The sequence below is a fragment of the Bos javanicus genome, chromosome 11 (genome assembly GCF_032452875.1).
Source record: "Bos javanicus breed banteng chromosome 11, ARS-OSU_banteng_1.0, whole genome shotgun sequence".
Lineage (NCBI taxonomy): Eukaryota > Metazoa > Chordata > Mammalia > Artiodactyla > Bovidae > Bos > Bos javanicus.
Window position 1 is genome coordinate 37,392,193 of NC_083878.1, and position 19,735 is coordinate 37,411,927.

General features: G+C 39.7%; 1 protein-coding gene across 4 annotated transcripts in view; it reads left to right on the forward strand.

Annotated features, from left to right (window-relative positions):
• EML6 (EMAP like 6) overlaps nucleotides 1-19,735 on the forward strand; it is a 287,129-nt gene that overhangs the window by 79,651 nt on the left and 187,743 nt on the right. For all 4 annotated transcript variants that reach the window (XR_009739371.1, XM_061432385.1, XM_061432384.1 and 1 more), the window contains exon 3: nucleotides 19,220-19,379. Coding sequence is in view for 3 of the 4 variants with exons in the window: in XM_061432385.1 (XP_061288369.1) it covers nucleotides 19,220-19,379 (160 nt within the window). In the remaining variant the exon portion in view is untranslated. The remainder of the gene's footprint in view (nucleotides 1-19,219; nucleotides 19,380-19,735) is intronic.

Consider the following 19,735-nt stretch of genomic DNA (forward strand, 5'->3'; position numbering starts at 1 on the left):
CCAGGGTCTCTCGAGAACTGGGGCTTTATAATGCTCTCATTAGTTCATTCCTTAATACCAGGGCCTTGCTCCTGAGTCTCACCTAGTGCCTGGGGCCTTACTGAACACAGATTCTTCTTCCTCAGCCCTGTCGGCCTGCCTTGGTTCTGGAGCATCATGTTTGGCTGGTCTTCCTCCCTCTTCCCACCTGCCAGACCACAGCTCCCAGGGAGCCTGAGTCTCCTATCATATGTCTGCTTGTCTGTCCCTCCCTATGAGCTCCTGTAGCCCTGTCTACACAGCCCCTGGCCCTTCCAGTGAAATCTCAAGCTGTTTCATACCTTTCTTCCCAAAGCCTCCTTCATTTCAAGTAAATGGTTTAGCTTTGCCACATTCCGAGAAATAATTGTCCAAATTATTTGTACAACTTCAGAGATTTGAAATCTAATGGTATTCTCTGATGGTGAAATTTAAATATGTCAACTATTGAAAATTATTTATACTAATCCTGTTTAATCTTTTCATGCACATTAAAACTTAATCTCTGTGAATTTAATATTCAGATGTATACGTATCTGATGCCTGTACCCAAAAAAGTCATTCAGTAAATACTGTTTGTTTTCGTTTACTTTATTATATGAGGCATAAATTTCTCTTGGGGATTTATGATAGATGACAAATTCCTTTTGATAAAAATTTATTTTATACAGGTTTTATTAACATATAATAAAGTACTCTCTCCAAGCATAATTTAACACAACATACTAGTCTTATCAAATCCACTATTTCTGGAAATGCAGCTTGTAACATTTGACATAATAATAATAATCCTGAGTTAACTGATAGGAATTGATTATTCCATGTATGTTTATTATTGGAGGAAAAAACATACCCGTGTCATTTCACAGCATATCATAATCTTCCTGGCTTAATGAGAAGGAATGTGCTTTGGAGCTGGAGTGCCTCGGTGCACAATGGCTGTGCGTGGGTTGAAAGAACAATGCTCTAGGTCTCCTACAGTAAGAATGAGAGTATTTGTTATAACTTAATAGGACATTTTAAGGATGACAGTTGTGATGGATTAACTTTGTCATGGAGTCACACCATCTCACTGGCATTGTCACTAGGGAACATTGACGTTTCGCTTTTAACATTGGCAAACAAGTTCTAGAAAGATGCTTGAAGCTTAGCTTTCTCCCAACAAATTTTTCATGAAGCTATGAGATACATGTCATATTTTATTCTTCTGCTTTTTATTTCTAAATACTGCTTTCCAGTCAGTGATTTGCAGTGAATTTTAAAGTCATCGTGTACCTGTGCTCAGTCGTGTCCAACTCTTTGCAACCGCATGGATTGTAGCCCACCAGACTCCTCTGCCCATGGAATTTCCCAGGCAAGAATACTGGAGTGGGTTGCCATTTTCTCCTCCATGGAATCTGCCTGACCCAGGGATTGAATCCACATCTCTTGAGTCTCCTGCATTGGAGGGTGGATTCTTTACCACTGTGCCAAGACTGCTTAAAGGCATTAATATGAATTAAGGCAGCATTGTTGTACTGCTACTATTTCGTAGATTTATTAGTGAGACATCTGTTTTTAACATTGTTAGAGAAAGAATTTTTTTATAAAGAAAGGTAAAGGGCCTGAGTCATTCTAATTAGATGATTGTACCAATTTTAATAGCACTAACAGAACCATTCATTTTACTGGCTTGAAAAGGAGACTAATGGTTTGTATCACTTGACTTTCTCATTTTGTCGTGTCTATGATTCACTAATGTGCCTTCCGAGCAGCCAGATTTGGGCCTCCCATGGCCCAACTCTGTTAAGTCCCTTTTCCCAAAAGAGAAGATACTTTCAGAGAATGAAAACCTGTGCCCTCCCTGCCAACTCCTGCCCCCACTACACTCTCCAAAGGAATTCACCTGCAGCTTCTCTCTCTCCATCAGTGAACCCTCTGTTTACAGATCTTACTGGTGAATGTTACACTCCAGAAGACATGTTTTGACTAAAAAGATTTTGGCATTTGTTTTAACATATCAATAGTCTCTTTATTAGAAATCTAATTTATATTTTAGTTAGGAATCTATTATCTTTATATAGTTTAAATTTACTCCTGAATATTCCATATACCATGCTGTCATTATCCATTCTCCTGTGGATAGATATATTGCTTGCTTGGCTCCTTTCTTCTTCCCTTCCCCTCCCCCATTTCTTTCTTTCTTATAGCTCTACCAAATGTGGATGCAATCTTACAACATAATGTTGAGTGAAGGAAAGTTCCAGAATATATACACTATTTTCATGAAGTCCAAACACAAACCTGCATACATGCAGAGTAAAACCATGTATTAAAAAGATTGGGGACTGATGAAGACAAAATTCAAGATGGTGGCATTTTCGTGGGGAGAGAGGAGGATGTTCCTGGGAGGGGAATGCAGGAGCATCATTGTTTGGTAATATATCTTTTAAATGGGTGGTGGACCCACCAGTGTACACTTTATTTTCCTTCATGTGTATGTGTGAGTGTATATTTGTATTTATATGTTTGAAATATCTTAGAAGATAAAAAAGTTATTTTTCTTGTAAGCCATGTGTTCAATGTCAAAATCATGGATTTTCATTCTGAGAAGTAAAATTACCCTTGGCAAACTAGATTTTTTAATTGGCTTCTTAATTGGCTGTTGGCATCCAGTAGATACTAACAGAAGGATGGTATAACTCAGAAGTTGGAAAACAACAGCCCACAGGACAAATCTGGTGGACTCTGTTTTTGTATGGCCCATGAGCTAAGAATGGCTTTACATTTTAAAGTTCACTTTAAACAAAATTTTCATTTTAAGTGAAAAAAATTCAAAGAAGAATAGTATTTTGTGACACATGAAAATTACATGATATTCAAATTTCAGTGTCCATAAATAAAGCTTTACTGGAACACAGATGTGTTCATTCACTTATGGATTCTCTGTGGCTGATTCTCCGTGACTCTTCGCACTACCATGGCAGAGTCAAGTAGTTGCAACAGAGACATTGTGGCTTTCAAAGATGAAAATATCTATTATCTGACCCTTTGCAGGAAAAGTATAATATAAAAGAAACTGATCTTGAGAGGTAAAATTTCTTATCTCTTGTATATTCAGAGTCAGGCAAACCTCAGTTTGAATCTTCATTAAATTCTTTACTAAATGGAGCTCTCTGATCCTTAGTAGAAATTATGTAATAGGATAGTGAATGAGAAAATGCCTAGGAAACAACTGGCACACATTAGGGACTTCCTTCTCTCCTTTTGATATTAAAATTCTGGCTTATATTAGTCCAAAGAGTCCAAGCAAGACTTCTCTTCATTCTTTGCACACTCATTTTAGTTATGTTTGTTTAACTGGCGTCTATGGACTGAGCTTAGACAAGTCACCTCATATTCTGAGCCTCAGCCTCCCCATCCATAAAATGATGCTGAGGATTAACAGTAACAATAGTCATTACTGTTACTGGCTAAGATCCCTTGCTTACCATCTGGTTATTTATGTAGTACATTTCTCCAGATAACATTTTGCTCATTGGAAATGTAGCCTTTTAAAGGCTAGCAACAGAGCTGAACTAGAGGCTAAAAGTCAAGCTGATCTAGAGCTCTCCCACTAACTGGGAGATTCTGGGCACCCTGCTTAATGATTGTACACTTTTTTTTTTTTGAAGAAGGATCAAGTGGCTTCCTAGATAGCTTAGGACTTAGGTGTTAAATATATAATCCACTATTCCATTAAAATGACGCTTGAATTAGGGAGTATACTTTAGCAGCTTTTTTTAAAGTATCCGTTGACTTCCCTGGTGGGTCAGTAGTGAAGAGTCTGCCCTCCAATGCAGGAGATGTGGGTTCAGTCCCTGGTGGGGAAGAGTCCCTGGAGAAGGAATGGCAACCCACTCCAGTATTCTTGCCTGGGAAATCCCATGGACGGAAGAGCCTGATGGACTGTAGTCCACAGGGTTTCAAGAATCGAATATGACTTTGTGATTAAACCACCACCAATTTTTAAAATATGGAAAATTTTCATCAGACATTATTTTCATAATCATAGTCTCCAGAAACCCTGAACACATGGTTGCTTTCATCATTTTCCTTAAAACTAGCATGAATTGACTTAGAGGATGGCTCAGGGTGTTAAGTCTGCCCTCCAAGACGGTAAAGTCCCTCATCAGTCGGTTGGCCCTCTCCACAGCCCGCACCTTCTCTGAGGATCTTCCTGATGCAAGGATCAAACCCAGGTCTCCTGCATTGCAGGCAGATTCTTTACCATCTGACCAACCAGGGAAGCCCACTCTCATACCCATCCTTGGCCTAGCAGATATTTGGATGGGTGGATGGATGAACCAATGTCTGGAAATATGAAGTAATGCAAACTGGCAAGGCCAGTCCAGGCATTGAAATGCTACCTACATGAATTCCCATCCCTGGAAGGATACTTGTTTTTACAGTGGGTGTTTATTCATGGTGGACTTCCTAGTGTGACATGGGGATTGAAGAGGACCTAACTCCACATCCCTGTCCTGTGGATGCCATGACTCTCCTTTTTTTGTGGAATAGCAGAATATAGATAAAGCTTATTTTCCCCATGAAACAATTCATGCTGAACTAAAATACAAGGAAAATCAGTGACCTGGAATGAAACTTTTCTGCAGCATTCTTGAGAGTCCCTTGAATAGCAAGGAGATCAAACCAGTCAATCCTAAAGGAAATCAGCCCAGACTGTTCACTGGAAGGACTGATGCTGAAGCTGAAGCTCTGATACTTTGGCTACCTGCTGCAAAGAGCCGACTCATTGGAAAAGACTGAAGGCAGGAGGCAACAGGGGCGACAGAGGATGAGATGGTTGGCATCACCAACTCAAGAATAATGGAGTGGATTGCTATTTTCTTCTTCAGGGGAATCTTCCTGACCTAAGGATCGAACCCATGTCTCTTGTGTCTCCTGCATTTGCAGGTGGATTCTTTACCACTAGCACCACTTGGGAAGCCCCAGGTATTATTGGGGTAACATTGGTTTATAATATTATATAAAATTCATGTGTGCAACATATTGCTACTTCTGTATACCCTACAGTGTGTCTACCATCAAAAACTGTTTCCACCCATTACCATACAGTTGATAGCTCTTACCCATTTTGCCCTTCCCCCTGCCCCATCCATGTATCTACCTGTTTTTTTTTCTGTTTGATTTGTGTATTCATTTTGTTTTTGTTTGTTTTTTATATTCCACATGTGAGTGAAAGCATATACTAATGTCTTTCTCAGTCTAAATTATTTCCCTTAGCATACTTTCAAGGTCCATCTGTGTTATTGCAAATAGCAAGATTTCATCTTTTTATGACTTGAGTAGTATTCCAGTGTGTGTGTGTGTGTGTGACATCTTTTTAATCCATTCATTTATTGGTGAGCACTTCAGTTGCCATATCTTGGCTATTGTATATAATGCTGTAATGAACATGGGGTGTATATATCTTTTCAAATTAGTGTTTTCATTTTCTTTGCATAAATACTCAGAAGTGGGATAGCTGGATTATATGGTAGCCCTATTATTAATTTTTTGAGGAATCTCCATATCGTTTTCCATAGCAGCTGTACCAATTTATATTCCCGTCGACAATGTATAAGTTTCTCTTTTCTCCACATCCTTGCCAACACTTATTATTTCTTGCCTTTTTGATAAGTCATTCTAACAGGCATGAGATGATATCTGCTTGTGGTTTTCACTTGCATTTTCCCTAATAATTAGTGATGCTGAACATCTTTTCATGTGCTTGTTGGCTATCTGTGTGTCTTCCTTGGGAAAACATCATATCAACTCTGTCCACTTTTAAATCGGTAGTTTGTTTTTTGTTGTTGTTGAGTTGTATGAGGTCTTTATATATTTTGGATATTAATCCCTTACTGGTGATAGCAGTCTTGTGAGAGCCCAGTCATCCCTGGGTGCTCTTCCTCTCTTTTCTTCTGGCACAGCGGAGTCTGCCCTGCTTCTAGTCCTTGTCCTCAGAGCCACGGGGCTCTGAATCTTGTCTCCTAAAAAGCAGAGGTGCTAGGCACTTGTTCAGCACTTTCTTATGGAAATCACCTCTTCAGCACCATAATTTAGATCCACATGAAAAAGTTTCTCATCCTGGCCCCTTCTGCCTGGCCTCTTGGTTCACAGACTCTCCCTTTACTATAGGGCTCTGTAGGGTTTCCCAGGTAGCTCAGATGATAAGTAGTCTGCCTGCAATGCAGGAGACTTGGGTTGGATCCCTGGGTTGGAACGATCCCCTGGAGAAGGAAATGGCTCCTCACTCCAGTATGCTTGCCCGGAGAATCCCATGGACAGAGGAGACTGGAGGGCTGTGGTCCTTAGGGTCGCAAAGAGTCGGACATGACTGTAGCAACTAAGCAAACACGCATAGGTGGTTTGACCGAGCTGGTTAGGCAGTTGGTAAGTCAGAGGTTACCTCTGTGTGGTCAAAAAACCAAATCAACTTAAGATTATGATTTTAAGGCACTCTCACAAAATTGCACAATTCTGTAATTTTAAAGAATCAAAATTGGTCACTTTTCCATTTAGATGACTATTCCCCTGGAAGAAATACTTTCAAGATTCTCCTCATATTGGAGCATTATATAATCTCATGAAACACAGCTGGTTACTTCTCCCAGCACTTCTGACTCTCTAGTCATGAAAGGAGCACCATCTGAAGTGTTTAATGTAGACCACTTTGAGGAAGCAGAAATGATGAAATCACTTTGAATTCAACAGTAGAACAAACAGGCCATTTAATGCAGCCTTGAAATCTTGTGGCTCAGTTGACAGGATGTGACACAACTGTCAGGCTTGCTTTCCACCTTCCAGATTCTTTGATAATGTAAACTAGCAAATTACGGCCTACTCAGAAAATAACTGTATGCTATGATACAATAGAGGTAGAATATTCCAAGAACAAGACAGAGGTATAGTAACATTTTGCCATCTGGCAAAGCTACTGGACCAGATGGATTCACTAATGACTTCTCTGAAGTATTTAAGTAGACCTTACTAAAACACATGACTGGCATATTTAATTATCCTAAATTAACAGGACTTCTGCCAAATATAACCCTCAATGCTTGAGTCATGTTCCTTACTTACAGAAGAAAAAAGAGATGAATAGCTCCAGAAAGCTGGGTTTCGTACAGACCCCTTTCATTAGTCAGCGTTCTCATTACCAAATTGGTGTGTTACAATCTTAAAGCATTATTTCTCGTTTTTCAGAGAATGAATTGTAAGACTAACCATGCTGATCAAATTCATTTTATCAGTGACAATTATACTTGATGAGAACATCTGGGGGTTGATAAATCTGATATAGTCACCAGACATCCCTTCCTACTTCCTGCCTGTGGAAGACTTCTCAGCTACCAGATGCATTCTTTTTTGCATAAGTTAATGAATTTTTATTTCTCTGTAACTATTTTCTTGTTTTTATCTGTTTTAATTTCTATGTTTATATCAAAGCAATATTGACACACAAATAAGAAATTACAGAAGGCCTTATAATGAAGAACTGCTCCTGCTCCACCCTTCCACATCCCCAATGCGGTTTCCAAAAGAACACTTTTAATTCTTTTTTATTATTATAATTAATTTTTAATTGGAGGATAATTGCATTACAATATTATGTTGGTTTCTGCCATACCTCAATATGAATTAGCCATAGGTATATATACATCCCCTCCCTCTTGACAGTTTTAAATCTTATGACTGTTCTTTCTGGTGATTACCTATACATCGCTTAACAATATTAATTGTTATTTCTTTCTATTTTTAGTAATTATTTATGGCTGTGCTGGGTCTTTACTGATGCACAGGCTTTTCTCTAGTTGCGGTGCACAAGCTTCTTGTCGCGGCGGCTTCTCTTGTGGAGCACGGGCTCTAGGGCATGTGGGCTTCAGTAGCTGTGGCTCCCGGGCTCTAGAGCACAGGCTCAATAGTTGTGGCTCGTGGGCTTAGGTTGCTTTGTGGCCTGTGGGATCTTCTCAGATCAGGGATCGAGCCTGTGTCTCCTGCACTGGCAGCTGATTTCTTTACCACTGAGCCACCAGGGAAGCCCTAATTGCTTTTTCTTGATTTATCTGTTTTAAACATGATCAACTTCCTTTCAAGACACATGAAGATGTAGCTTATATATGCCATTCTTATGTCCCATCTCATGTCCTCCTCAAAGGGTTCCTATACATTTAATTTTTAATTCTATACATTTAATTTTTTCTATACATTTAATTCCTATACATTTAATTTTTAATTCTGTTACCATTTACCTTTGTAACTTTTATATTTTTGCACTTTTATTTTTGGAGTCATCAACAATAGACAGTGTCTTTTGGCTCCTAGCTTTGTATGATGAAGATATTTAGTGACATTGAATGCTCCAGGATTCTTTCACTCAGTATAATATTTTTGAGATTCATCCATGTTATTGTGTGTATCAGTAATTAGTTCATTCCTTGTTTATTGCTGAAAATGGCTCCACTGTATATATAATAATTTGTTTATCCATTCACTGTAGATGAATATTTGAGTTATTCCCAATTTTTGGCTATTATAAATAAAGCAGCTATGAGTATTTGTACATAAGTCTTTATTTAGAGATATTTTATTTCTCTTGGGTAAATATCTAGGGGTGGCATTGTTAGGTCATATGATAACTGTATGTGTAACTTTATAAGAAACTACCAAACCACTTTCCAAAGTGACTTATTATCTTACATCCCTATCAGCAATGTGTATGCATTCTAGCTATTCTACGTCCTCAGCAGCTCTTGGTATTGTCAGCCTTCTCCATTTTAGTTGTCTTTCACAGTATTTAAAGTCTTTGGGATATATATATATATATATATATGGTTTTTTTACTTTAATTGGAAGCTAATTACTTTACAATATTGTATTTTACATTGGGTTGTCCTCTTACTATTGAAGTGTAAGCATTCTTTTTATGTACCAGGTACAAGTTCTTTGATAATTTTCTTTACCTTATGGCTTCATTTTTCATTTTCCTAATGGTGTCTTTAAAGAGCATAAGCTTTACAAAAGAGACACTGATGTATGGAACAGTCTTATGGACTCTGTGGGAGAAGGAGAGGGTGGGAAGATTTGGGAGAATGGCATTGAAACATGTAAAATATCATGTATGAAACAAGATGCCAGTCCAGGTTCAATGCACGATACTGGATGCTTGGGGCTAGTGCACTGGGACGACCCAGAAGGATGGTATGGGGAGGGAGGAGGGAGGAGGGTTCAGGATGGGGAGCACATGTATACCTGTGATGGATTCATTTTGATATTTGGCAAAACTAATACAATTATGTAAAGTTTAAAAATAAAATAAAAATAATAAATAAAAATAAAGAGCATAAGCTTTAATATTGAAGTCCAGTTTATCAATTGTTTTCTTTTACAGCTAATGAATTCTGTTTCTTCTCTAAAAAATGATTGTCTTTCAAAGGTCACAATGGTTTTCATACGTGTTTTTATATCGGTTGTATGGTTTTAGTTCTTCCATTTAGCTCTCTGGTCATTTAAGATAATATTTGTGAGTGATGAGACGTAAGTGCTGAGGTTTATTCTTTTTTCTATGTGGATGTCCAGTTGTTTTAGTTTAAAACAACTATCTTTCCCCTTTAAGTTACCTTAATGCTTTCATTGGAAGTCAATTGACCAGACAAATATAAGTCTATTGATGGACCCAATTTTGTTCCATCAATCTATATGTCTATATGTCTATCCTTATGCCAGTGCTCTACTTTATGACTCCCTTTTATAAAGGCTTTATGTGGAACTTCCCCTTCTATTAATAGTCTACTCATATTTGTTGATTTCATTATTTGAGTCCAGATTCTCTGACTGTTAATCATGAGTATATATAATTTTCGAACTTCTTGCCTAGGGTATCTTCTCCTTTGAATCAGTTCTTTAGATAACCAGTCATCCATTTATGTGGTTTTTACCAGTTTAATTCTCAGAAGGTGGTCTTATTTTTAAATTTTGGAGGATGCATCACAATAGCTCTCCATGCACATGACTTTCCCTGTCTTAGAATGTCAGTCCCCAGGGGCCCCACATGTGTCTGTTTTGAGCAGTCTGGCAGTTGATTAATAACAGCCACACATCTATGCACTGCTTACCATGTTGTAAGCACCCTTGTTTTAGTCATCGCTTTGTTGTTGTTCAGTTACCCAGTCGTGTCCAACTCTTTGCAACCCCATGGACCTCACCATCTCCTGAAGTTTGCCCAGGTTCATGCCCATTGCATCAGTGATGCTATCCAGCCATCTCATCCTCTGATGCCCTCTTCTCCTTCTGCCCTCAGTCTTTCCCAGGGACTTTTCCAATGAGTCGGCTGTTCACATCAGGTGATCAAAGTACTGGAACTTAAGCTAGCATCAGTCCTTCCAGTGAATCTTCAGGGTTGATTTCCCTTAAGATTGACTGGTTTGATCTCCTTGCCATCCACAGGACTTTTAGGAGTCTTCTCCAGCACTACAGTTTGAAGGCATCAATTCTCTGATGCTCTGCCTTCTTTACGGTCCAGCTCTCACAACCATATGTGACCGCTGGGAAGACCATAGCCTTGACTGTAGGGACTTTTGTCGGCAGAGTCATGTCTCTGCTTTTCAACATACTGTCTAGGTCTGTCATTGCTTTCTTGCTGAGAAGCAGTCATTTTCTGATTACATATCTACAGTCAAACCATTCACAGTGATTTTAGAGCCCAAGAAGAGGAAATCTGTCACTAATTCCACCTTGACCCCTTCTATTTGCCATGAAATAATGGGATTGCTTTAGGATTTGTTACATCCTCACAATAGTGCCTACCTTCTTTTAGGTAGAACTGTTATTATTCATATTTTATGGATGAGAAACTGAGGCACAGAGAGGTTGAGTAGTTTCCTGAAGGTGATTTGTGAGAAACTTGTATGCCAGTAAGTAGAGGAGATATGCTTCAGTGATGTACTGATAACTGTTAAGATCAAGCTCTCCAAGAGAAAATGTATGTATGCATATACATTCATAAGTTTGTTATAAATTTTACTGATATGAATGATGTGTTGTATACAATTTACAAAATAATAATAAAATATATAATACACTATAAATCCCATGTGGCTAATTCTCATAAAATTCTTTCCTTTTTTTTTTTCTTATAAATTTTATTTTATTTTTAAAAAAAAAAGAAATAAAAATCAGATGGTATATTGAAAAAAAAAAATTCTTTCCTTTATTTTTGATGAACTCTTGTATCTATGGCCAACCTATGGTTGCAATTCAACCTTGATTTGACAAAATCAGATGAGGAATAAATACTTTATTACTATCTGGTTCAGAAAGGAAGTCCCTCACATCACTGACGAATGAATATAGTTCTTTACATGAATGTGAGTTGATATTTTGTTTATATTAATAAGAAAAAAGTGAAACAACAAAAATCTATGTCAGAACTTTAATCATTAGCCAGTGATGTGAGCGACTTCCTTGCTAATTGCTACTACTTTTTGAATATTGGAAAACTATTTTCTTAATTGTTCATGTTATTCATAATGTCACAGCTATAGACACGACACACTTTTAATAATGTGGAATATACCACATTATTACCTTCTATGTCTTAAGTCTGGACAGTTGAAAAAACAAATCAAGCCCTGATTTGTAGCATTTGTTGATTTCCATGATGTGAAAACTCCCACCCTAGCTGATTTCAAACCACTAAGGTGACATCATTGAAAACGGTTGAAAAAAGATGTGCAGAGAGAGGCACACTGTTCTGTATGGGCTGGATAGGCTGACAGTAACCTCAAGACTATAGGTAATAGTAAGCTAATTAGGAAGTGATGAGTTTTTGTGTGTATTACCTTTGTGGTTAATATAATTTATTTAGCTGCAAGTTTATATAATTATTAACAGTGGCCATGTTTAACAACTGATTTGCAAGATTGCTGAAATTTAACAATCAGTTCTTGCTGACACTAGCATGCTGCTGCATGCTTTGATCTCAGGCAAAGACAAACCACTAATCTCTTAGCCATTCTTTTCTGTGGCGTTAAGGTATTGCTAGAATATGGTTTCATACCAATACAAGTATGGCAACACTCTGCATGCAAAATATAATATTGTGTGTCTTTATTTTTCCAAATCACATCTATTCTTATTAGCTGTACCACTCATCAAGGTTGTGAGAAGTCTAATCTGACAGAGCATTGCTCAACCACAGATTGTACAGGGACCCTGAGGCTTGCACAGTTCAGGGCATGGTAGTAGACCTGCTGGCCTGTTGACATTGCTGTCACTTCCACTTGTCCGGCCCAGGCCCACATGGAGGGAAGGGCCATCTCCATGGTGTCAGGTGAGATCACAGCCCCAGGGGTGGTACCCTCATGCCGAGTGCATCTCTGGGGATGAGGACTTGAGCACGACCACCCTCATCTGAGGTTCCACTGCCTCCAGCCCACTATTTTTAAAAGAGCCTTCCTTTGCCTTTTCATTCTCACAGGTGAACATCCACTGAGGTTGGGCCACTTACTCTGCAGCTCAGAAAGCAGTAGCCTCCCCCTCTGCCCTCAGACAGTTCAGCCTAATCACTCTGATGCACTTCTACCATCAACATTGGAAAATTCTCTCAGGGTTATTTTCAGGGAAAGGAGGGAGAAGGCTTTCATGTTTTCCTGAGACTACCGTGGGGGAAAAAAGCTACTAACATATAAAGTTATTACTGAGAAAATCCCTGAAGCAACCTGGGCAAAAATGAAGTAAGGCTTTAAAAAAGTCAAGTCTGAATCATGAACATTATTTAAAATGCTGCACTTGGAATAAGTACTCAAATATAGTTTTTTGCCTTTAGGAATTGAGACTGATTGGTGTTGATGAGAGTTTTTTGTTTAACTTCATAAAGCTACCTCTTTTCATGACTCTATTAATTCTCATCTCCCCACACAACATATTGGGAAATCTTCCTCATTTTATCTGACATCAAAAAGACATGGTTTTGCCCTCTCGGCATGCTGGAGAAACCAATCAATTCCTTCTCCCAGACAGGGTGATGAAAGTCCTCTGCAGTGCTTTCTATTGCCATGGCAACAGAAAATGGGATTTCCCAATGGAACTAGATTGATATATACACAGAGAAAAGCAGTTTTTTAAAAGCTCGATCCCTTTTTTGTTGCCATGTGTACAATAAACTGAGTACCAAGGAAAGGACACCAAACCTTTTTCTGTAGGTATGGAATAAGACCTCAATTTTATTGAGACCCTCAGCAAAAGGGAGTCAATTCTGAAAGTTTTAACATTGTGACATTGCTGTTGTAGCAGTAATAATCTACAAATTTTGTAGTGTGCCAGTTTTCTTAGAAAAACAGAGATTTTGATTTATGGACCCTCAAATGGAAGATGGACATAAAATATAAGTAAATGGCATCAGTACTTCTAGTCACAGAAAGAATTGCAACCCTGTGATATGGTGAAGAGGATGCTGCGAAGCCCAGAGTCAACCAGATGTTTTGTATCATGGTGGTGCTTTCCACTTCTGTAATTTCTTCATGGAATAACACAACAGTCGGCTGATTCTGATGAAATCTTGTCAAAAGGAATTCAGGAGGCAGGATAATTTTCATCATGGCCCCTTAATAGGATAAGGAGACTGACCCTCTTTAATCTGTTGGTTGATCCAAAGGCATTACTTAGGATAGCTTCTTAGTCTTAGGGCATCTCTGTAAAAGAAACAAAGAGCAATTTTTAAGTAGGCAGTAGGGGGCCAATTTGGAATCATACATATAGATACACTATATCTATTAATATATCTATCTATGTCATTTAAATGCTTCTGGACTAAAATTACAAACATGTTTGGAATTAGATGAAAGCAAATCCTGCTCAAAATGACTTTTCATGAAATTCTTGAATTCCTAAATGCAGAGATGTGAGAAGAAGTGAATAGATACCTGATGGTAAGCTTCAAACCTGCTTATTAAAATATTGCTTCTGTAACTGCACCATTACTGATACCTTACATGTATTACACTCTTGCAAATCTTTTGATTAAGGTTTGCTGGTTTCCCCATCCCACTCTCTTAGGAGAATTAAAAAGTGCTGTTGAAATTATATGACAAATTCAAAACAAAATAAATGCCACTTGGCTCTGCTCTAAAAGATACACGGATTCATGTTGATAATGGCAAAACCAATACAATATTGTAAAGTTAAAAAGTAAAAAACAACAACAACAACAAAAAAGATACATGGATGCTGTCATTCTGTTACTAAAGTGGAAGAAGTGAAGTTTCTGGGAAGCTAATGGAGTAATGGCAAAGTGAATAGAGTCGGTTGTCTATTGGCCCTATTCTTGCCATGGATGTGGATAAATAGGAACACTATGAGTCATTGCAGTGTTGCTTACAAGCCAGAGAATCAGGTCAGAGACTTGGCTTATAAAAGGAGAAGTAGGTAATTTTCTTAATGTATTCAAACGATAAATAGGAACTTGTATAAATGGGCTATCATGGGCTGGGAAGAGGTGGTTTAAAGAACAGTGTTAAAAAAAACTTCTGGCAAAAAAAAAAAATCCAATGCAGACATTTAAATAAATGTGATAAATTTATGTGCTTTAAGATGAATGAAAAGAATGATAAAAACCAGAGTAAAAACATTTCAAGTCCATAATGGGATGTTTTTGGGTCACACTGCTAGTTGGATAACATACACTGATAAATTATTTTGAGGGCCTCTCTAAAGATTTGTTGAAAGTTGTTTTTTTCATTTCCTCCTTCATTCAAGGAATGAGAAAAGTCAGGAAATCACAAAATTATAGTTAGAACAATTGCCTGGAATAGCAATTTTTTTTACTGTTGGTGTTTTAGAACCCCTTAAATCTACCAAGTCTCTCAAGCATTTTAATTAGAAGCTGTAATCACAGCAAAAGTGAGTTTCATTTGTGTCTCTTGAAAGTGCCTGAGCATGTAGGGGAAATACGCTCGTTCCTCTTTATTTTCCAGTCCCCGGGGTAGAACCTGTGCTGGTAGCAGTGGAGAGAGGCAGCATGGCACTTCCTCTTCAGCAAGCAGCTTGCTAATTTACTCCACCATGATGTTGGAACTGTGTAGAGTTTTGGAAATGGCCCCTGCGGTCCTGAAAAAGACAGCTTAGTCAAATCCTCTTCTTCGTACCTGGAGAGTCTCTTTCTTGGAGACTAAGTGAAATTAAGGCCACCTTTTCCCAGGACCAGGCTTGCAGGCTTCAAACTCGAATGCTGCCAACTGCCTAAGCAAGAAAATGTCAGGTTTGACATGTTCAAGCTTTGCCTTGACCTCAGACGTCCTAAACCTTTCTCTCTCTCTTTCCTTTAAACATCTCTTGACTCATCCTCTCCATTCCATCTACCCCTGTCTCACCTCAGTCTCAACCTAGTGTCTAACGGGCCTGTCTGCCTCGTCTCCTAATAGACCTTATGCATCTGTTCTTTCCACTCTTCCTTACTGCTACTAGGGTTACCTTCTTAAACTATGAAGCTATTGATGTTGTTTCCTGCTAATAATTGTCAGTGATGCCCTCTGACAATAAAAGGGCTTTCAAGACTGCCCTGGCCAGCCCATTATCTGTTTACTTGTCTGTCCTTCCTTTTAAGATGGGCTTCTTGAAAGAAAGGCAGTGTATTTTCTGTTTATGTTATCTATGGCACCACCTGACATTTCATAGTTTTTTAAATAAGGATTTCTTGAATGAATGAATGAATGATAAAGTGTTCTACAATCTTAAAATGTTTTAAAACCTCTAAGAGTCACTTATACGGATGACACCACCTTTACGGCAGAAAGCGAAGAACTAAAGAGCCTCTTGATGAAAGTGAAAGAGAGTGAAAAAGTTGGCTTAAAACTCAACATTCAGAAGACTAAGATCATGGCATCTGGTCCCATCACTTCATGGCAAATAGATGGGGAGACAGTGGAAACAGTGACAGACTTTATTTTGGGGGGCCTCCAGAATCACTGCAGATGGTGATTGCAGCCATGAAATTAAAAGACACTTGCTTCTTGGAAGAAAACTTATGACCAACCTATACAGCATATTAAAAAGCAGAGATATTACTTTGCCAACAAAGGTCCGTCTAGTCAAAGCTATGGTTTTTCCAGTAGTCATGGATGTGAGAGTTGGACCATAAAGAAAGCTGAGTGCTGAAGAATTGATGCTTTTCAACTGTGGTGTTGGAGAACACTCTTAAGAGTCCTTTGGACTGCAAGGAGATCCAACCAGTCTATTCTAAAGGAAATCAGTCCTGAATATTCATTGGAAGGACTGATGCTGAAGCTGAAATTCCAATACTTTGGCCACCTGATGTGAAGAGCTGACTCATTTGAAAAGACCCTGATGCTGGGAAAGATTGAAGGCAGGAGGAGAAGGGGACGACAGAGGATGAGATGGTTGGATGGCATCACCGACTCAATGGACATGAGTTTGAGTAAGCTCTGGGAGTTGGTGATGGACAGGGAGGCCTGGCGTGCTGCAGTCCATGGGGTCACAAAGAGTAAGACACGACTGAGTGGCTGAACTGACTGTGAAAAGGCTACCGTTTAACATGTGTTTTATTTTTATGTTATTCCTTATAACTGTCCCTGGAGATATTTTCCAGCAAGCACTAAGATGGCCAACTCAGACTTGGGGCATCCAGGTGTTTCCCATCCCCGCGTATCCTCTTCTCTCTGCCCCTCCATCAGGTCCTACGTTCACTCCCACCACGGCTAAAGCCGTGAAGTCACCTGCAGCTTGTTTGTCTTCCTGGGAACCCCACCCTCCCCCACCCAGACCAGGCTCAGCTCAGGCCCATGAGCTCCCTGACAGAGTTCACAAGAGGAGCACAGTTCATGATGAAGGTCCTGCCTGGAGTGGCCCACTCCCCCACTGCTGGGTGCTAGCTGGTGGGCCAGGTGGGAAAGGAGAGTAGTGCCCTGAGGGGTGTTTCAGGGGAAAGGCTTGAGGAAGAGGCAGTCACAGTCTCCCAGGATGAATGCCAGACACCTTGTTCCTGCTAGGGGGAACAACAGGCCCCCAGGACATGCCCTGAGATGGTGCATTAGGGTTGTTGCAGCCCAAGATGGGATTGGACCCATCTTTCAGGGTCCTTCCTCCTGAGAGGTGATAGACTTTCAGCTGGTCTGTGTGCGTTTCACTCCCAGGTTCTGAACTCAAGCAGCATCAGCCATGCACAGCCTTTGGGTCAGAGCCTGGTCCCCAACACCCGGCCAGCCCCCTGGGGGGAGTGCCCTGTACTGTGACTCGGCGTCAGGGTTGGGGGAGGGGAGGGCAGGTGAGGCTGATAGCGATTTGCTTGATGGGCAGTGTGATCCAGACTCCTTTCTGGTTGGAGTGTCCTTGCTGGCTTTAGGAGCACCCAGGTTTTTCTCATCCCCATCACCTCTGCCTCTGCAGTTCTCCCAAGATTCCGTGAGACCGTGAGATGGGGCTGGGTGCTTCTGGGAAGGGTGGTGGTTGCAGAAACGCCTTGGCTTGATTCTTCTGAGATGCCCCTGATGGTCAGTGCTCCCAGCTCACCCTCTTCCTGCCCCTCCGTCTGGACCTGCACTCACTCCCCACACCACAGCCGAAGCCACAAAGCTCATCCTCAGAGCAGCTCCAACTCTACCCTCTTTGCCTAACAAGAAAAAACAAAAACTCGTCGAGCATCCAGCCTTGTCAGGAGAGGGCAAATGGAGCATTGGAAGGCAGCTAAGGAGGCAGTCGGGGGACCAAGACCTGTGGATAGGGACATTGGAAGTTCCTGAGAAGACCAGCTGCACCCGAGCACCAGGGTCCAAGGGCCCTGGGAGGGCCGACGGTAAGGAAGAGGAGCCAGCACTCGGGGTCCTGTGCAAAAGCTGGTGCTAGGTGTGCAGGGAGACCCACAAGATGAGCACAGTCGGGTGAGAGACCCCCGAACAGGCTATAGGGCTGGGTGGCTACAGAAGTGGGGGTGGGGGTGTGCTACACATGGAGCAAAGAAAGACTCAGGAAGTAGATGGTTTTCTGAAAGGAGCACCACCTGTATGTTGGTTGTATCTTTCCCTTACCAGTTTCACAAATAATGATGATAATAAAACTTGTATTGCATGTTTACTCTATGCTAAGTTCATTGTATCATCAGTTTTCATATATTACCTCCATTTTATAGATGAGGAACCCAAGGACAAAAGAGATCAAGTAGTATGTCCAAGGAACTACAGGTAGTGAGGGGCAGCCAATGTGCAAATCAAGGTGTCAATTTCAGAGCATATATTCTTATAAAAGTCAAGCTGAAAGGTGAACAGGGAAAAAAAATCTAGTTGTTTTAGTTGTGTAGACAGATGCTGAAACTGAAAAGAAAAATAATTCTACCTTTGCTTATTGTGTAAACAGTCATCTGCTTGCCTTTTTTATAGGTCTCTCTCTCTTTTTAAATTACCAACACATATCTTTAGAAAGGCACAATCTCTTGGCACAACAAATTTGAAACATTAGACTGATTTCTCATCCAGGCATAATAATGATCACATTTCTCCTTCTTGACTACTACAGAGTCCTTGAAATTCCAGTTGGCATTTGACAAAGTTTTATTTTGATTGGACTACAGATGTAAGAAAAATTCTATACAAACCATAGGCAGGGTAATTTGCGGTTCTGTTGGTGTCACGGTGATTTATGTAAAATAGAGATTTTCATTTAAAATACATAATCTATGGCAGCAGATACAGAAACAGCACTTGACTCTGATACCCCCTCCATGCTTTGAAATCCTAATAAGGATGGTACCCAGAGCTTCTGCAAGCAGATTTAATTAATTCTGTGAAGTGCACTTTCTCCTGGCAACAGCATTTTTTTTTTCAATTTAAAGTCAAAAGAACTTGAAAGCTGAGTAATATTTTCAAAACCAGTAAGTAAATATCATAACATAAGGCAATTATAGAATATAGGCGGTTTTCTAATCATAGAATTATAACAGTTGTCTGATTTTCAAGTTTACCAAGTGGGTAAAATCTGACGAAATGATAGCTAAACTGTGCTAAGCCTCTCTTCACCAAAGTTAAACATTTCTATTAGACCAATCAGCTAAATAATTTCTTTGGGTTTTGGATTATCTTGTTAGATTAAAATTAGAAATGTGGATCAAAGATAATCATTTTTTTTTTAGCTTTGTTCAACAGGATGATGTGAAAGAGGCCTTTTTCTGTTTCAGCCTTGCCTTACATCCAGATAAAACTCTCGTTGCGACTGGCCAAGTTGGGAAGGAGCCATATATATGTATATGGGATTCCTATAATGTCCAAACTGTGTCTATTCTTAAAGATGTCCACACACATGGAGTTGCCTGCCTGACTTTCGACTCGGATGGACAGGTATGTATCTTTTTCCATTTTCTTTTTTCATAATGACCTCGCACAAGTCACCTAGAATTATAATGAACATAGCCTATAGGCTCTGAAAGCCTATCAGCACTCCCTGTCTTCCCTTGTCAGCCTCCTAGAATCCTCACCTGTTTGGTTCTTTTCTATGCTCATGCCACTGACACCCACCTCTGGATAGGATCCAGTTTTGGTTCCCCCAGTCTCACCATTTGGTTAAAAATGCCTCCAGAAAGTGAACTCATGTTGATTAGGTTCATAGTGACTCAATGATTGTACTTTATCTTCCATTGTTAACTTCCTGTTTGGAACGAGGGTTGGACCAAACCTTTTTCACAGACCTCCAGCCC